Below are 17,877 nucleotides of genomic sequence, written 5' to 3'. Positions count from 1 at the left end.
TGTTCTGGGGTGTCCTTGGGTGTCCTTGGGTGTCCTGGGGTGTCCCAAAGGCTCCAAGGTGTCCCGGGATATCCTGAGGTGTCCCGAGGTTTCCTGGGGTATCCCAAGTTGCCCTGGGATGTCCCGGGATATCCCAGGGTATCCCAAATTGTCCTTGGGTGTCCTGGGGTGTCCCGAGGTGAGGGTTTGATGCCCCGATCCCACCCAAATCCCCAGCCCAGCCCCACCCTCCCCTCTTCCTCCCCCTCCTCCTCCTCCTCCTCCCCCCGTTCCTCCACTAAACCCCGGGCAAACATTCAAGACCGAACCTGCAGCTCGGAAATCACGAAAATAAAGCCGAGCTTTGTCCCTTAAGCCGGGACAGGAAGATAAATAAACCTGAGCTTTGTCCCCAAACCCGGCTCGGGCTCGGCAGGAACTCGGAGCCTCCTTTAATCCCAAAATCCTCCTCCTCAGCTGCCACCAGAACAACAAACACGGGCAGAGCCCGCGGGAGGGGTCCTGTCAGGGCGGGATTTGGGGGATTTGGGGGAATTTGGGGGGATTTGGGGGATTTGGGGGGATTTGGGGTTCAGGGTTTGCCCTAAAAGGCCACAGGAGGGGATTTTTTAATTGGATTTTCCCCACTTTGCTCCCCTGAAGGGTGAAGGATCTTTGGATGGAGGGAGAATTTTTTCCTGGGGGGGGAAAAAAAGGGATCTGAATCCACTGAATCCACTGAATCCACTGGCTGGCAGATCCCTTGGGGAGAGGGACTTCCCACCACTCTGATCCCAAATCCAGAGGGGAGATTGCAGGAAAATGGGAGAGGAGAAGGATCCAGGGAGAGCTCAGAGCCCCTTCCAGGGCCTGGAGGGGCTCCAGGAGAGCTGGAGAGGGATTTGGGATGGAGGGACAGCACACAGGGAATGGCTTCCCACCGGGAATTTCAGATTCCCACATTTCAATTTCACACAATTCAATTCACACATTTCAGATTCCCACAATTCCATTTTACCCCTTTCAATTGACACATTCCAGTTTTCCCCCCTCCTTCCAACCCCCCATTTCCAGGCCCAGCAGGGTTTGGGTGGAATTTTCCCCCCGGGACTATTCCCAGCTGGAATTTCCTCCCGGGACTATTCCCAGCAGGAATTTTTCTCCCCAAAAACCCCTCATTTCCAGGAGTTCCGAGCAGCTCTCCTGTTTTCCTGCCGGGGCCCTGAGCAGGAAAAGCTGCCGTGGTTGGGTCGGAGGTGCCAGAAACCTTCAGGAATTCCAGATGGAATGGAGATATCCCGAGGGGCCACCGGAGAGGCTCCCCTGGAGCTCCGGCTTGGGCAAGAGCGGATTGTGAAACCCGCTGGGAACGGGGAAGCCGGGGATGGACACGGGAGATGTTATCGGGAGAGACAGAGGGGAAATAACACATGGAAACGTGGGGAGAAACACGGGGATAAACACGGGAGGTGGTGTCAGAGAAACAGGGATGGACACGGGAGATGGAATCGGGAGAATTGGGAGAAACACGGGGACAAACGGGGAGAAACAGGGGAGATAATATCGGGAGAGACAGGGGGAAACACGGGGAGAAACGGGAGAAAAAAAGGAGAAACAGGGGAGAAACTGAGGGAGAAACAGGGGAGAAACAGGGGAGAAATAGGGGGAGAAATAGGGGAGAAAGAGGGGAGAAACAGGGGAGAAATGGGAGAAACAGGGGGAGAAACAGGGGAGAAAGAGGGGAGAAACAGGGGAGAAACAGGGGGAGAAACAGGGGAGAAACAGGGGAGAAACAGGGCGAGAAACTGGGGAGAAAGAGGGGAGAAACTGGGGAGAAACAGGGGAGAAACAGAGGGAGAAACGGGAGAAACGGGAGAAAAAGGGGGAGAAACAGGGGAGAAATAGAGGGAGAAACGGGAGAAACGGAGGGAGAAACAGAGGAGAAAGAGGGGAGAAACAGGGGAGAAACAGGGGAGAAACAGGGGAACAGACAGGGAAACAGACTGGGCTTAAACACCTCCAAACTGGGCTCACACACTCCCAAACTGGGCTCAAACACCCCCAAACTGGGCACAAGCATCTCCAAATTGGGCACAAACATCTCCAACTGGGCTTGAACATCTCCAAGTGGGCACAAACATCTTCAAGCTTGGCTCAAACACCCCCAAACTGGGCTTAAACAGTGGGGAAGGAAAAGGAAAGGGAAAGGGAAAGGGAAAGGGAAGGGGAAAAGGGAAAGGGGAAAGAAGAGGGAAAGGGAAGGGGAAAGGGGAAGGGGAAAACTCCAGCTGTGAGCGCCCTTTTTTCCCCCAGGATCTGGGGGTTTCCCCCAGTCTGGGGGTTTTTTTGGGATTATTTCCCAGTTTTCCCGGTGGGAAATCTGCAGGCCCGTGGTGCTGAGCTGCAACCTGGATTGTTGTGCTCCTGAGGGACGCCTGCCCCGGTTTTTATGGAATTATGGAATACCCCGGGCTGGAAGAGACCCCCAGGGACCACCGAGTCCAATCCCCGGCCCCCAGAGCCCCCTCCCTGTGCCTGGATCTGCCTGGATATCCCATCCCAACCTCAAACCACCCCGTTTCTCCACATTCCCGGGACGCAGCTGGGACGAGGGCTCAGATCCCGCAGGGAATCGAGGCCGGGGTGAGAGGGCACGGCCCTGACCTCCCTCCCCCCGAGGTGGGGGCCGCGTTCCCTCCCGGCTCTGCTGTTCCCTCGGCTGGAACAACGCGCACCAGGAAAAGGAGGGTCGGGTTACCCTGGGAGGGCGATCCCATCTGCCCTCGGTACCAGGAAAAAGAGGCTCGGGTTACGCCGGGAGGGCGATGCCATCTCCCCTGGGCACGTGTGGCTCTCCCTCCCTCCCTCCCTCCCTTCCTCCCTCCCTCCCCCTGTGCGTATAAAGCCGTCCGTCCTTCCTCATCCTCCCCCGGACAGGGATGCACAGAGCCCTAAATCCTCCCCCAGACACTCACACACAGCCCTAAATCCTCCCCCAGACACTCACACACAACCCAAAATCCTCCCCCAGACACTCACACACGGCCCTAAATCTGGACTGTCCCCTCCTCATCCTCCCCTGGGACACAGAGCCCTAAATCCTCCCCCAGACACTCACACACAGCCCTAAATCTGGACTATCCCCTTCTCATCCTCCCCTGGGACACAGAGCCCTAAATCCTCCCCCAGACACTCACACACAGCCCTAAATCTGGACTATCCCCTCCTCATCCTCTGGGACACAGAGCCCTAAATCTTCCCATCCCTCCTCACCCTAAATCCCCCCTTACCCTCCCGGGACACAGAACCCTACACTTTCCCATCCCTCCTCCTCCTCCTGGGACACAGAACCCTAAATCCTCCCATCCCTCCTCCCCTCAATCCCCCCTCACCCTCCTGGGACACCCCTCAGCCTAAATCCCCCCTCACCCTCCTGGGACACAGAACCCTAAATCCCTCCTCACCCTAAATCCCCTCTCCTCCTCCTCCCAGGAAACCCCGAGTCCTAAATCCTCCCATCCCCTCCTCATCCTCCTGGGACACAGAGCTCTAAATCCTCCCATCCCTCCTCACCTTCCCAGGACACAGAGCCCTAAAACCTGCCATCCCTTCCTCACCCTCCCAGGACACAGAACCCTAAATCTGACTGTCCCTCCTCACCCTAAATCCTCCCATCCCTCCTCCCCTCAATCCCCCCTCACCCTCCTGGGACACCCCTCACTCTAAATCCCCTCTCCTCCTCCTCCCATAACACCCCGAGCCCTAAATCCTCCCATCCCTCCTCACCCTCCCGGGACACCCCCAGCCCTAAATCCCCCCTCATTCTCCCGGGACACCCCTCACCCTAAACCCCCTCTCCTCCTCCCAAGACACCCCGAGCCCTAAATCCTCCCGTCCCTCCTCACCCTAAATCCTCCCGTCCCTCCTCACCCTAAATCCTCCCATCCCTCCTCCCCTCAATCCCCCCTCACCCTAAATCCCCTCTCACCCTCCTGGAACACCCCTCACCCTAAATCCCCTCTCCTCACCCTCCCAGGACACAGAGCCCTAAATCCTCCCATCCCTCCTCACCCTAAATCCTCCCATCCGTCCTCACCCTCCCGGGACACAGAGCCCTAAATCTGACTGTCCCTCCTCACCCTAAATCCCCCCTCACCCTAAATCCCCCCTCACCCTAAATCCCCTCTCCTCACCCTCCCAGGACACAGACCCCTAAATCCTCCCATCCCTCCTCACCCTAAATCCTCCCGTCCCTCCTCACCCTAAATCCCCTCTCACCCTCCTGGAACACCCCTCACCTTAAATCCCCTCTCCTCCTCCTCCCAGGACACCCCTCACCCTAAACTCCCCCTCCTCCTCCCGGGACACCCCAAAAGCCCCCCCTAAATCCCCCCCTGTCCTCTCCCGGGATGCTGTGGGAGCTGCGCTCGGCCGCCTTCAGCCGGGCGGTGCTGGCCGAGTTCGTGGCCACGCTGGTGTTCGTGCTGCTGGGGGTGGGCTCGGCGCTGGCCTGGCCGTCAGCGCCCACCCCCAGCCCCCTGCAGGTCGCCCTGGCCTTCGGGCTGGCCATCGGCACGCTGGTGCAGGCGCTGGGCCCCGTCAGCGGCGCCCACCTGAACCCCGCCGTGACCCTGGGCTGCCTGCTGGGCTCGCAGCTCTCCCTGCTCAGGGCGGCCTCCTACGTGGCTGCCCAGCTCCTGGGGGGGGTGGCCGGGGCCGCCATCCTGCACCAGGTGACACCCCCCGAGGCCGCCCGGGGCATGGCTGTAAACAGGGTGAGTGGGGAGGGGGTTTGGGAAGGGTTTGGGGTCATCAACAGGGTGAGTGGGGACAGGGGAGATGGATTTGGGGGTGGTCAGAGCCACCATCCTGCACCAGGTGACACCCCCCGAGGCCACCCGGGGCATGGCTGTCAATAGGGTGAGTGGGGAGGGGGTTTGGGAAGGGTTTGGGGGTGGTCAGAGCCACCATCCTGCACCAGGTGACACCCCCCGAGGCTGCCCGGGGCATGGCTGTCAATAGGGTGAGTGGGGAGGGGGTTTGGGGTCATCAACAGGGTGAGTGGGGACAGGGGAGAGGGGTTTGGGGGTGGTCAGAGCCGCCATCCTGCACCAGGTGACACCCCCGACACCACCCGGGGCATGGCTGTCAATAGGGTGAGTGGGGATGGATTTTGGGAAGGGTTTGGGGGTGGTCAGAGCCGCCATCCTGCACCAGGTGACACCCCCCGAGGCTGCCCGGGGCATGGCTGTCAATAGGGTGAGTGGGGACGGGGTTTGGGGGAGTGGGGAGGGGTTTGGGAAGGGTTTGGGGAGTGGGGAGGCTTGAGGGTGGCCAGAGCCACCATCCTGCACCAGGTGACACCCCCTGAGGCCGCCCGGGGCATGGCTGTAAACAGGGTGAGTGGGGAGGGGGTTTGGGAGGGTTTGGGGAGTGGGGAGGGGGTTTGGGGTCATCAACAGGGTGAGTGGGGATGGGGTTTGGGGAGTAGGGAGAGGGTTTGGGGGTGGTCAGAGCCACCATCCTGCACCAGGTGACACCCCCCGAGGCCACCCGGGGCATGGCTGTCAACAGGGTGAGTGGGGAGGGGGTTTGGGGTCATCAGCAGGGGGAGTGGGGACAGGGGAAAGGGGTTTGGAGGGGGCTGGGGCCGCCATCCTGCACCAGGTGACACCCCCCGAGGCCACCCGGGGCATGGCTGTCAATAGGGTGAGTGGGGATGGATTTTGGGAAGGGTTTGGGGGTGGTCAGAGCCACCATCCTGCACCAGGTGACACCCCCCGAGGCCACCCGGGGCATGGCTGTCAACAGGGTGAGTGGGGATGGATTTTGGGAAGGGTTTAGGGGTGGTCAGAGCCACCATCCTGCACCAGGTGACACCCCCCGAGGCTGCCCGGGGCATGGCTGTCAATAGGGTGAGTGGGGAGGGGGTTTGGGAGGGTTTGGGGTCATCAGCAGGGGGAGTGGGGACGGGGTTTGGGAGGGTTTGGGGAGTGGGGACAGGGTTTGAAGGGGGTTTGGGGTCATCAACAGGGTGAGTGGGAATGGATTTTGGGGTCATGAACAGGGTGAGTGGGGACAGGGGAGAGGGGTTTGGGAAGGGTTTGGGGTCATCAACAGGGTGAGTGGGGAGGGGGTTTGGGAGGGTTTGGGGTCACCAACAGGGTAAGTGGGGAGTGGGGATGGGGTTTGGGGAGTGGGGAGGGGTTTGGGGTCATCACCAGGGTGAGCAGGGATGGTGTTTGGGCCACCCAGCTCCTGGGGGGGTGGCCGGGGCCACCATCCTGCACCAGGTGACACCCCCCGAGGCCACCCGGGGCATGGCCGTCAATAGGGTGAGTGGGGATGGATTTTGGGAAGGGTTTGGGGGTGGTCAGAGCCGCCATCCTGCACCAGGTGACACCCCCGGAGGCTGCCCGGGGCATGGCTGTAAACAGGGTGAGTGGGGAGGGGGTTTGGGGTCATCACCAGGGTGAGTGGGGATGGATTTTGGGGTCATCACCAGGGTGAGTGGGAACGGGGTTTAGGGGTGGTCAGAGCCACCATCCTGCACCAGGTGACACCCCCCGAGGCCACCCGGGGCATGGCTGTAAACAGGGTGAGTGGGGATGGATTTTGGGAAGGGTTTGGGGGTGGTCAGAGCCACCATCCTGCACCAGGTGACACCCCCCGAGGCCGCCCGGGGCATGGCTGTCAATAGGGTGAGTGGGGACAGGGTTTGGGAAGGGTTTGGGGATTGGGGACGGGGTTTGGGGTCATCAACAGGGTGAGTGGGGAGAGGGGAAGGGGTGTGGGGTCATCAACAAGGTGAGTGGGGACGGGGTTTGGGAGGGTTTGGGGAGTGGGGAGGGGTTTGGGGAGGGTGAGAGGGGTGGGAAGGGGTTTGGGCCATCAACAGGGTGAGTGGGGATGGGGTTTGGGAAGGGTTTGGGGAGTGGGGAAGGGGTTTGGGGTCATCAACAGGGTGAGTGGGGATGGGGTTTGGGAAGGGTTTGGGGTCACCAAGAGGGTAAGTGGGGAGTGGGGATGGGGTTTGGGGAGTATGGAGGGGTTTGGGGTCATCAACAGGGTGAGTGGGGAGAGGGAAGGGGTGTGGGGTCATCAACAGGGGGAGTGGGGACAGGAGAGGGGTTTGGGGAGTGGGGAAGGGGTTTGAGGAGGGGGATGGGGTTTGGGGTCATCAACAGGGGGAGTGGGGAGGGGTTTGGGGAGGGTGAGGGAGTGGGGATGGGGTTTGGGGAGTAGGGAGGGGTTTGGGCCATCAACAGGGGAGTGGGGACAGGAGAGAGGGTTTGGGGAGTGGGGATGGGGTTTGAGGGGTGGGAAGGGGTTTGGGGTCATCAACAGGGTGAGAGGTGATGGGGTTTGGGGAGGGTGAGGGGAGTGGGGAAGGGGTTTGGGGCCATCACCAAGGTGAGAGTGGAGGGGTGGGAGGGGGTTTGGGGAGTGAGGAGGGGTCTGGAGGGGTTTGGGGTCATCACCAAGGTGAGAGGGGAGGGGCTTGGAGGAAGGAGAGGAACGACCCAGGTGGGCACGGCCCAGAAAAAACTTCCTCAGAGGAGGGAAAATACCCCAAAAAACCGCCAATAAAATTCCCTGAGAGGGAGAGAAAAATCCAATAAAAAATTCCTGAGATCGGGGAAAATCCAATAAAAAATTCACGAGAGAGAGAGAGAGGGAGAGAAAATCCATGAGAAATTTCCTGAGAGTGGGGAAAATAATACCCAAAAAAAAAAATTGGCAATAAAATCCCCTGAGAGTGGGGAAAATAATACCCCCAAGAAAATTGGCAATAAAATTTCCTGAGAGCGAGGAAAACCCCAAAAAAATTCCTGAAAGGAGGGGGAAAAAAAACCAAAAAACTCCAACAAAACTCCCTGAGAGCGGGGGAGAAAAATCCAATTAAAAAATCCCCCGAGAGTGAGAAAAAAACCCAATTAAAAACCCCTCACAAGGGTACAAAACCCCCTAAAAATCCCATTTTCCGCGGGAATTTTTTTCCCAATCCCCTCCACGCGGCGCTCTGGGATTCCTGGGATTTCTCGGGCGTTATTCCCGATTTTTTTGGTGGGTTTTTTTTCCCATTTTTTTTTCCCGCAGCTGAACAACGAGACGTCGGCGGGGCAGGCGGTGACGGTGGAGCTTTTCCTCACCTTCCAGCTCGTCCTCTGCGTTTTGGCGTCCACGGACGAGCGGCGCGAGGACCGCGTGGGCTCCCCCGCCATCTCCATCGGCCTCTCGGTGGCCGCGGGGCACCTGCTGGGGGTGAGGGAAACGGGGTGGGAAAAACCGGGATAAACTGGGGGAAAAGCGGGAGAAAAAAACGGGAGAAAACGGGATAAAAAAGTGGATAAAACCGGGATAGACTGGGAGAAAATCGGGAGAAAAAACTGGGAGAAAAGCTGGGATAAAAAACTGGGATAAAACGGGATAAAACGGAGATAAAACAGGATAAAAAAGTGGGATAAAACGGGATAAAAAAGTGGGATAAAACCGGGATAGACTGGGAGAAAATCGGGAGAGAAAACCGGGATAAACTGGGAGAAAAGCGGGATAAAAAACTGGGATAAAACGGGGATAAAACGGGATAAAAAAGTGGGATAAAGCGGGGATAAACAGGGAGAAAACCGGGAGAAAAACCGGGAGAGGAAACCGGGATAAACAGGGATAAAACTGGGAGAGAAAACCGGGATAAACTGGGAGAAAGGATAAAAGTGGGATAAAGGGATAACAGGAGAAAACCGGAGAAACTGGAGAAACTGGATAACAGGATAAACCGAAAAACTGGGAGAAAAGCTGGGATAAACGGGGATAAACCGGGATAAAAAAGTGGGATAAAAAGGGGATAGACCGGGAGAAAAGCGGGATAAAAACTGGGAGAGAAAACCGGGATAAACTGGGAGAAATGTGGGATTAAAAACTGGGATAAACCTGGATAAAAAAAAACTGGGATAAAACCGGGAGAAAACTGGGATAAACCGGGATAAAAAAACTGGGATAAAACCGGGAGAAAAACCGGGATAAACAGGGAGAAAAGCTGGGATAAACGGGGATAAACCGGGATAAAAAAAGTGGGATAAAAGCGGGAGAAAACTGGGAGAAAACTGGGAGAAAAACCGGCACGAAACCCTTAATTTTGGGGCACGAAATCCTTAATTTTGGGGCACGAAACCCTTAATTTTGGGGCACGAAACCCTGAATTTTGGGGCCGAAAAGCCTGAATTTCGGCTGGGGGAAAAGCCTCGATTTTCTGGGCTCTGCCGCCTCTGGAGCGCCGTGGGGAAGCTCCAGGGGCCGGTGGGATTTTCCCCGCGTGGGAGCGACCGTGTCGGGAATTCAGGCCCTGGGAATTTTGGGATGGACGCTGCGGGAATTCCCGCCGGGATCGGGACTAAAACCCCCCCACCTCGTCCATCTGCAACCTTCCCGCGTCCCGGGATGGCCAGGGAAGGAATTCCCGGCGGGATCGGGATCCATCCCTACGCTCCAAGGGGTCCGTGGGGTCGGCTCGGGAGGAATTCCCGGCGCTGGGAATGCCGGAGGAGGGAGGAGCGGGGGGGATGGATCACACCCAGACATCCCAGGGTTGGGGTAAATCCCAAAAAAGGGGGTTTTTTTTGGGTGATCTCCCGGCAGATCCGCTACACCGGCTGCTCCATGAACCCCGCGCGCTCCTTCGCCCCCGCCGTCATCGCGGGCGACTTCAGCGACCACTGGGTAAGGACTGGGGGGGGATAAACCCCCCAAAATTCCACCCCCAAAGCCTCGGAGCCAGCTCCCGGCGGAATCCCGGCTGGAGCAGGGATGGGAGAGCAGGAAAAGGAGAGGGAGGAGCCGCCCCCGGGGTTGCGACAGGAGCGGGGCGTGGGGTTTGTCGCGAGTGACTCGGCCGGTTGTGTTCGCCAGGGTCTTTCCCAGCTTTCCAGGGGGGATTTAGGAGCCCCCTTTTCCATGGGATCGCTCCCCGGGGTTGGGGCTCGCCGAGAGCTGCGGGAGGGTTTGGGAGAAGGCCCGGAGGGACGGGGGGGGATGGTTGGGGTGTCCCGGGCTTGGATTGGATTGGAGGGGCCCTGGGGGGGCTCGGGAGATCCCGGGATTTCCACGGGCACGGAGCGCGGCTGGAGCCAGAGATGGGTGGGGGGGCTCGGGGGGGATGAGCTCAGAGGGGTCCAGCCCAAGGTGGTGCTTCCTCTTCCTCCTCCTCTTTCTCCTTCTCCTCTTCCTTCTCTTTTCCTCCTCCTCTTGTTCCTTTTCCTCCTCCTCTTCCTCCTCTTCGTCCTTCTCTTCTTCTTCCTCCTCTTCCTCCTCCTCTTCTTCCTCTTCTCTTCTTCCTCCTCTTCTTCTTCCTCTTCCTTCTCCTTCTCTTCTTCCTCCTCTTCCTCTTGTTCTTCTTCTCTCCCTCCTCCTCCTCCTCCTCCTCCTCCCTGTCCCCCCACCGTGCAAACCCTTGGGAAGAAGCTCCCCCAGAGGACCCCAAACCCCCCCTCCCAGCACATCCTGGGCGTCCCCATCATCACCGACAGGCTGGGCATGCGCGGAGAGGGAGGAGAGAGGGGAGGGTGGTTTGAGAACTAGGACCCCCCAGAGCAGAGCTGAGGGCTCCGTTCTGTCCTCTCCGGGACCCCTGGGGCCTGGGGTTTCCACCACCCTCCCACTCCTGCTCGGGGTCCCGGTCGGGTCCTGCTCCTCCTAGGATGGTCCCCCACCCTCCCACCCCCAGAGAGGGTCCTGGCTGGGTCCTTCTCCCTCCGGGACCCCCGGGATGGTCCCCTCACCCTCCCATCCCCGGGAGGGGTCCTGGTCGGGTTCTGCTCCTCTCCGGGACCCCGGGGATGGTCCCACCACCTCCCCACCCCTGAGGGGGTCCGGCCAGGGTCTGCTCCCTCCGGGGATGGTCCCCCACCCTCCCACCCCAGAAAGGGTCCTGGCCGTGTCCTTCTCCTCCGGGACCCCTGGGGGCTCTGGAGGTTTTTCCACCACCCTCCCATCCCGGGAGGGGTCCCACCTGGGTTCCGCTCCTCCGGGACCCCGGGGCGCCCGGGGATGATCCTAAGCCCTTCCACCTCTCAGGAGGAGTCCCAGCCGGGTCCTTCTCCCTCCGGGACCCCCGGGGGGCTCCGGGGATGGTCCCACCACTCTCCCATCCCCGGGAGGGGTCCCGGCCGGGTCCTGCTCCCTCCAGGACCCCCGGGATGGTCCCCCACCCTCCCACCCCCAGAAAGGGTCCTGGCCGGGTCCTGCTCCCTCCGGGACCCCTGGGGCGCTCCGGGGGTTGTCCCCTCACCCTCCCACATCCAGGAGGGGTCTCGGTCGGGTCCTGCTCCTCCGGGACCCCCCAGGATGGTCTCCCCACCCTCCCACTCCCGAGGGGTCCCAGCCGGGTCCTGCTCCCTCCAGGACCCCTGGGACCCCTGGGGGTTGTCCCCCACCCTCCCACTCCCGAGGAGTCCTGGTCGGGTCCAGCTCCCTCCGGGGATGGTCCCCACCCTCCCACCCCCAGAGAGGGTCCCGGCCGGGTCCTTCTCCCTCCGGGACCCCCGGGGGGCTCCAGGGATGGTCCCCCCACCCTCCCCATCCCCGGGAGGGGTCCTGGCCGGATTCCGGGGATGGTCCCACCACCCTCCCACATCCAGGAGGGGTCCCAGCCGGGTTCTACTCCCTCCAGGACCCCCGGGGGGCTCCAGGGATGGTCCCCTCACCCTCCCAGTCCCAGGAGGGGTCCCAGCCTGGTTCTGCTCCCTCCGGGACCCCCGGGGGGCTCCGGGGATGGTCCCAAGCCCTCCCACCTCTCAGGAGGGGTCCTGGCCGGGTCCTGCTCCCTCTGGGGATGGTCCCCCCATCCTCCCAGTCCCGGGAGGGGTCCCGGCCGGGTTCTGCTCCCTCCGGGACCCCTGGGGCGCTCCGGGGGTTGTCCCCTCACCCTCCCACCTCTCAGGAGGGGTCCCGGCCGGGTCCTGCTCCCTCCGGGACCCCCGGGGGGCTCCGGGGATGGTCCCACCACCCTCCCAACGCCGGGAGGGGTCCCGGCCGGGTCCTGCTCCCTCCGGGACCCCCGGGGGGCTCCAGGGATGGTCCCCCCACTCTCCCACCCCCAGAAAGGGTCCCGGCCCGGTCCTTCTCCCTCCGGGACCCCCGGGGCTCTCCGGGGATGGTCCCCCACAACCCTCCCATCCCCGGGAGGGGTCCCGACCGGGTCCTGCTCCCTCCAGGATCCCCTGGGGGCTCTGGGGATGGTCCCCCCACCCTCCCACCCCCGGGAGGGGTCCCGGCCGGGTCCTTCTCCCTCCGGGACCCCCGGGGATGGTCCCCCCATCCTCCCATCCCCGGTAGGGGTCCTGGTCGGGTTCTACTCCCTCCGGGACCCCCGGAGATGGTCCCACCACCCTCCCACCCCCAGAAAGGGTCCCGGCCGTGTCCTTCTCCCTCCGGGACCCCCTGGGGCGTTCCGGGGATGGTCCCCACCCTCCCACCCCCGGGAGGGTCCCAGCCGGGTCCTGCTCCTCCAGGACCCCCGGGACCCCTGGGGTTGTCCCCCACCCTCCCACTCCCGAGAGGAGTCCTGGTCGGGTCCTGCTCCTCCTAGGATGGTCCCCCCACCCTCCCACTCCCAGAGAGGTCCCGGCCGGGTCCTGCTCCCTCCGGGACCCCCGGGGATGATCTCACCACCCTCCCACCCCTGGGAGGGGTCCCGGCCGGGGTCTGCTCCCCTCGTGACCCCCAGGATAGCCTCCCACCACCCTCCCACATCCAGGAGGGGTCCCACATGGGTTCTACTCCCTCCGGGACCCCCAGAGATGGTCCCCCCACTCTCCCACCCCCAGAAAGGGTCCCGGTCGGGTCCTGCTCCCTCCGGGATCCCCTGGGGCTCCGGGATGGTCCCCACCCTCCCCCGCCCCCGGGAGGGGTCCTGGCCGGGTCCTTCTCCTCCGGGACCCCCGGGGATGGTCCCTCCACCCTCCCACCCCCGGGACGGGTCTCGACTGGTCCTTCTTCCCTCCGGGACCCCCTGGGGCTCTGGGATGATCCCCACCCTCCCAGCTCCGGGAGGGGTCCCGATCGGGTCCTGCTCCTCCTAGGATGGTCCCCCACCCTCCCACCCCCGGGAGGGTCCCAGCCGGGTTCTACTCCCTCCGGGACCCCGGGGTTGTCCCCCACCCTCCCACCCCCAGAAAGGGTCCCGGTTGGGTCCTGCTCCCTCCGGGGATGGTCCCCCCACTCCTCCCACATCCAGGAGGGGTCTCGGCCGGGTCCTTCTCCCTCCGGGACCCCCGGAGATGGTCCCACCACCCTCCCACATCCAGGAGGGGTCTCGGCCGGGTCCTTCTCCCTCCGGGACCCCCGGAGATGGTCCCACCACCCTCCCACCCCCGGGAGGGTTCCCAGCCGCGTTCTACTCCCTCCGGGACCCCCGGGGCGCTCCGGGGATGATCCCAAGCCCTCCCACCTCTCAGGAGGGGTCCCGGCCGGGTCCTTCTCCCTCCGGGACCCCCGGGGATGGTCCCCCCACCCTCCCAGCCCCGGGAGGGGTCCCACCTGGTTTCTGCTCCCTCCGGGACCCCCGGGGCGCTCCGGGGATGATCCCAAGCCCTCCCACCTCTCAGGAGGGGTCCCGGCCGGGTCCTGCTCCCTCCGAGGATGGTCCCACCACACTCCCACCCCAGAAAGGGTCCCGGCCGGGTTCTGCTCCCTCCGGGACCCCCGGGGATGGTCCCACCACCCTCCCACCCCCGGGAGGGGTGCCGACCTGGTCCTTCTCCCTCCGGGAGCCCCGGGGATGGTCCCCCCACTCTCCCACCCCGGGAGGGGTCCCGGCCGGGTCCTTCTCCCTCCGGGACCCCGGGGGCTCTCGGGATGATCCCCACCCTCCCACCCCCGGGAGGGTCCCGGCCGGCTCCCTCACACCGTGCCCCCCACAGGTGCTCTGGGTGGGGCCGCTGCTCGGCGCGGCTGTGGCCTCGCTGCTCTACAACTTGGTGCTGTCCCCGCAGCCCCGGACGCTGCAGGAGCGCTTGGCCGTCCTGTGGGGCCGCGGCCCCGATCACGAGTGGGCCGAGCGAGAGGCCCGGCGGCGGCAGTCGGTGGAGCTGCACTCGCCGCACTCCCTGCCCAGGGGGATGTCCGAGAAAGTGTAACCCAAACCCACGCACCCCACCCACCCCACGCACTCCCACAGCTCCCCCGTGGGGCCGGGAGAGCAGCCGGAGCTTTTTCCCACCCACCTCTCTCTCCCTCTCTCCCTCTCCCCTCCACTTCGTTTTTCATCCCACGGGGAGGCGCAGACACCACCCGAGAAGTGGAGGAGGGGGGGACACGACACCCACGCACCCACCGGGATTGCCCTGGGGGGGCTCCTTCCCCGTGTCCCCCCGTCCCCCCACTCGGGACAGGACTGAGGGTCACAAAGCTCCACCCGGGGCAGGATGAGGGGTCTCGGAGCCCACCCAGGACAGGACGGGGGGTCACGAAGTTCCACTCGGGACAGGACGGGGGGGTCACGAAGCTCCACCCGGGGCAGGACGGGGGGTCACAAAGCTCCACTCGGGACAGGACGGGGGGTCACAAAGCTCCACCCGGGACAGGATAAGAGGTCTCAGAGCCCACCCAGGACAGGACGGGGGGTCTCGAAGCTCCACCCGGGACAGGATAAGAGGTCTCGGAGCCCACCCAGGACAGGACGGGGGTCACAAAGCTCCACTCGGGACAGGAGGGAGGGTCACGAAGCTCCACCCGGGACAGAAGGGAGGGTCACGAAGCTCCACCCGGGACAGGACGGGGGGTCACGAAGCTCCACTCGGGACAGGATAAGAGGTCTCGAAGCCCACCCGGGACAGGACGGGGGATCTCGAAGCCCATCTGGGACAGGACGGGGGGTCACGGAGCCCCACCCGGGACAGGACGGGGGGTCACGAAGCTCCACCTGGGACAGGAGGGAGGGTCTCGAAGCCCACCCGGGACAGGACGGGGGGTCACGAAGCTCCACCCGGGACAGGACTGAGGGTCACGGAGCCCACCCAGGACAGGACGGGGGGTCACGAAGCTCCACTCGGGACAGGACGGGGGGGTCACAAAGCTCCACCCGGGACAGGATAAGAGGTCTCGAAGCCCACTCAGGACAGGACGGGGGATCACGAAGCTCCACCCAGGACAGGACAGAGGGTCACGAAGCTCCACTCGGGACAGGACGGGGGGTCACGAAACTCCACCCGAGGCAGGACGGGGGTCACGGAGCCCACTCAGGACAGGACGGGGGGTCACAAAGCTCCACTCAGGACAGGATGGGGGGTCACGGAGCCCCCCCCACCCGGGGCAGGAGGGAGGGTCTCGAAACCCACTCCACCCGGGACAGAAGGGAGGGTCACGAAGCTCCACCCAGGGCAGGACGGGGGGTCACGAAGCTCCACCCAGGACAGGACTGAGGGTCTCGAAGCCCACTCAGGACAGGATAAGAGGTCTCGAAGCCCACCCGGGACAGGATGGGGGGTCACGAAGTTCCACCCGAGGCAGGATAAGGGGTCACAAAGCTCCACTCGGGACAGGAGGGAGGGTCTCGGAACCCACTCAGGACGGGACGGGGGGTCACAAAGCTCCACTCGGGACGGGACGGGGGGTCACGGAGCCCACCCAGGACAGGACGGGGGGTCACGGAGCCCACTCAGGACAGGACTGAGGGTCTCGAAGCCCACCCAGGACAGGACAGAGGGTCACAAAGCTCCACCCGGGACAGGATGGGGGGTCTCGAAGCCCACCCAGGACAGGATAAGAGGTCACGGAGCCCACCCAGGACAGGATGAGGGGGTCTCGAAGCCCACCCAGGACAGGACTGGGGGTCATGGAGCCCACCCAGGACAGGACGGGGGGTCACGAAGCTCCACTCGGGACAGGACGGGGGTCACGAAGCTCCACTCGGGACAGGAGGGAGGGTCTCGAAGCCCATCCAGGACAGGACTGAGGGTCACGGAGCCCACCCAGGACAGGACAGGGGGTCACAAACCCCCCCCCAGGACAGGACGGGGGGTCACAAAGCTCCACTCGGGACAGGACGGGGGTCACGAAGCTCCACCCAGGACAGGATAAGAGGTCTCGAAGCCCACTCAGGACAGGATGGGGGGTCACGGATGGGGGGTCTCAGAGCCCACCCGGGGCAGAACGGAGGGTCTCGAAGCTCCCCCACCCCGTGCGTGGGGGAGGAGGTTGCTCCCCGCGTGGCTCTCTCCCCGCTGCCCCCACGCGCGGGAGCGGCAGGGCTGTCATTAAGGGCTGGGCGTGGAGGTTTCCACCCGTGGGTGCCTCACTGCCCCCGAACTCTGCTCGCCGTGCCCCGCCGACCGCCAGTTCTGCTCCACTTCCCTCCCACGCGGGACACGCGGGACACGCGGGAGCTTCTCCTGAGGGGCCGGGGCCGGGAATGAGCCCGTGGGATCCCCCCCTTGGGGAGGTTTTGAGGGTTCTGAGGGGGCAAAAATCCCGATTTTCAGCCCAAAAATCAGCGCTTGGGGCTGGCGTTGTCCTTCGTGTCCCGGGGTTTTCCCGGTTTTTCCTCCCTCTCTCCCCCGTGGGATCCCCGGGAATTTGGATAAAATGGGAATTCCGGGAGGGTTTGGGGTTGGGAGGGACTTTAAAACTCATCCCGATCCATCTCCCGCCATCCCAGGGGGATCCAACCTGGCTTGGGATGCTCCCAGGGATCCCAAATTCCCTTCCCAAATTCCCTTCCCAAAATCCCAGCATTTCCTTCCTGCATCCCAAACCTTCCTCCAGATCCTCCGGTCAATTAAAGAGTCAATTAACGCGTTAATTAACGCCAAGTGCCCCCCGCCCCCAGGTTTTAGGAATTCCGCCTGAGTCCCTCCTGTGGCCGCGGGAAAAAAAAAACCTGGAGCTGCCTTCTCCTGGTCCGAATTCCCGATGGGAATTCGAGGCTCGGGCTAGGAAAAAGCTGCCCGAAATAGAATAATAAATAATAATAATAATAATAAATATTATTAATAATAATAAACCCCGGCAACGGGAATAAAATCGCGTTTTAAATAAAAAATATCAACGTAAAAAAAAATCGTATTTAAATTATTAAATTATTAAATTATTATTAAATTATTAAATTATTAAATGCCCGGTTTTAAAAATCGTTTGGGGGTTTCTGGTGGTTTTTTTGGGGGGAGGGAGAAGGGCAAATAAAGGGGGAAAATCCATCCCGGGGGCTGCTCTGTCCCGTGTTCTGCTCCCTAAAATGCCACCGTTATTTGGTTATTTGTTGGAATTCTCTCGGGGAATGTTTAATTGCTCGTTTCCGGATCTTTTAATTGATTTAATTTAATTTAAATTTTTTTAAAAAATTTATGTATTATTCACCCCGGCGCTGTTCGAGCCTCACGACAAACAAAAGGGGCCCAAAAATGAGGTTTAATGTCCCACAGTGACCCCCCTCCTTCAGATAAAACGCTTTAAATCCACTTTTCCCCCCAAATTAATTAATTAATTATTAATTAATGCCCCATTTACGGCCACACAAAAGGGAATAAAGGTCCAGGGAAAAATCCAGGAGCGTTTCCCGTGGAATCCTGTTAAATTTTTATTTTATTGTTGACTTTTTAATTGGAAGTGTCGTATTTTAAATATTTGTGTAAATAGAAATAATTGTATTGTTACGTTATGGGATAACAGCTAAAATTATTATAGATTATTGTAGACATTATTATAGAAATTATAATACAAAATTTTATATATTTATATCCTAAATATTATATTAATTATATTTTATATTTTTAGTAATGTAAATATTTACATGTGATTTTATATATAAATTATGACATAAATTCTTATATAAATTATGAAATATAAAATTATTATATTAAGTAACTATTTCTAGTCATTGCCAAGAAATTCCCTGCTTTCCACCAT

General features: G+C 61.2%; 1 protein-coding gene across 1 annotated transcript; it reads left to right on the top strand.

Moving 5' to 3' along the window:
* The first annotated feature begins 4,388 nt into the window (after positions 1-4,388).
* On the top strand, positions 4,389-14,111 carry LOC126638164 (aquaporin-2-like). Its single transcript, XM_050311809.1, has 4 exons — positions 4,389-4,754; positions 8,080-8,244; positions 9,616-9,696; positions 13,896-14,111. The coding sequence occupies exons 1-4, from the start codon at positions 4,389-4,391 to the stop codon at positions 14,109-14,111; spliced, it is 828 nt and encodes a 275-aa protein (XP_050167766.1).
* Positions 14,112-17,877: the final 3,766 nt, after the last annotated feature.

This window comes from Myiozetetes cayanensis, unplaced genomic scaffold (assembly GCF_022539395.1).
Source record: "Myiozetetes cayanensis isolate MyiCay16 unplaced genomic scaffold, myiCay2020 scf169, whole genome shotgun sequence".
Lineage (NCBI taxonomy): Eukaryota > Metazoa > Chordata > Aves > Passeriformes > Tyrannidae > Myiozetetes > Myiozetetes cayanensis.
This window is presented reverse-complemented; position numbering and strand designations above follow the sequence as displayed.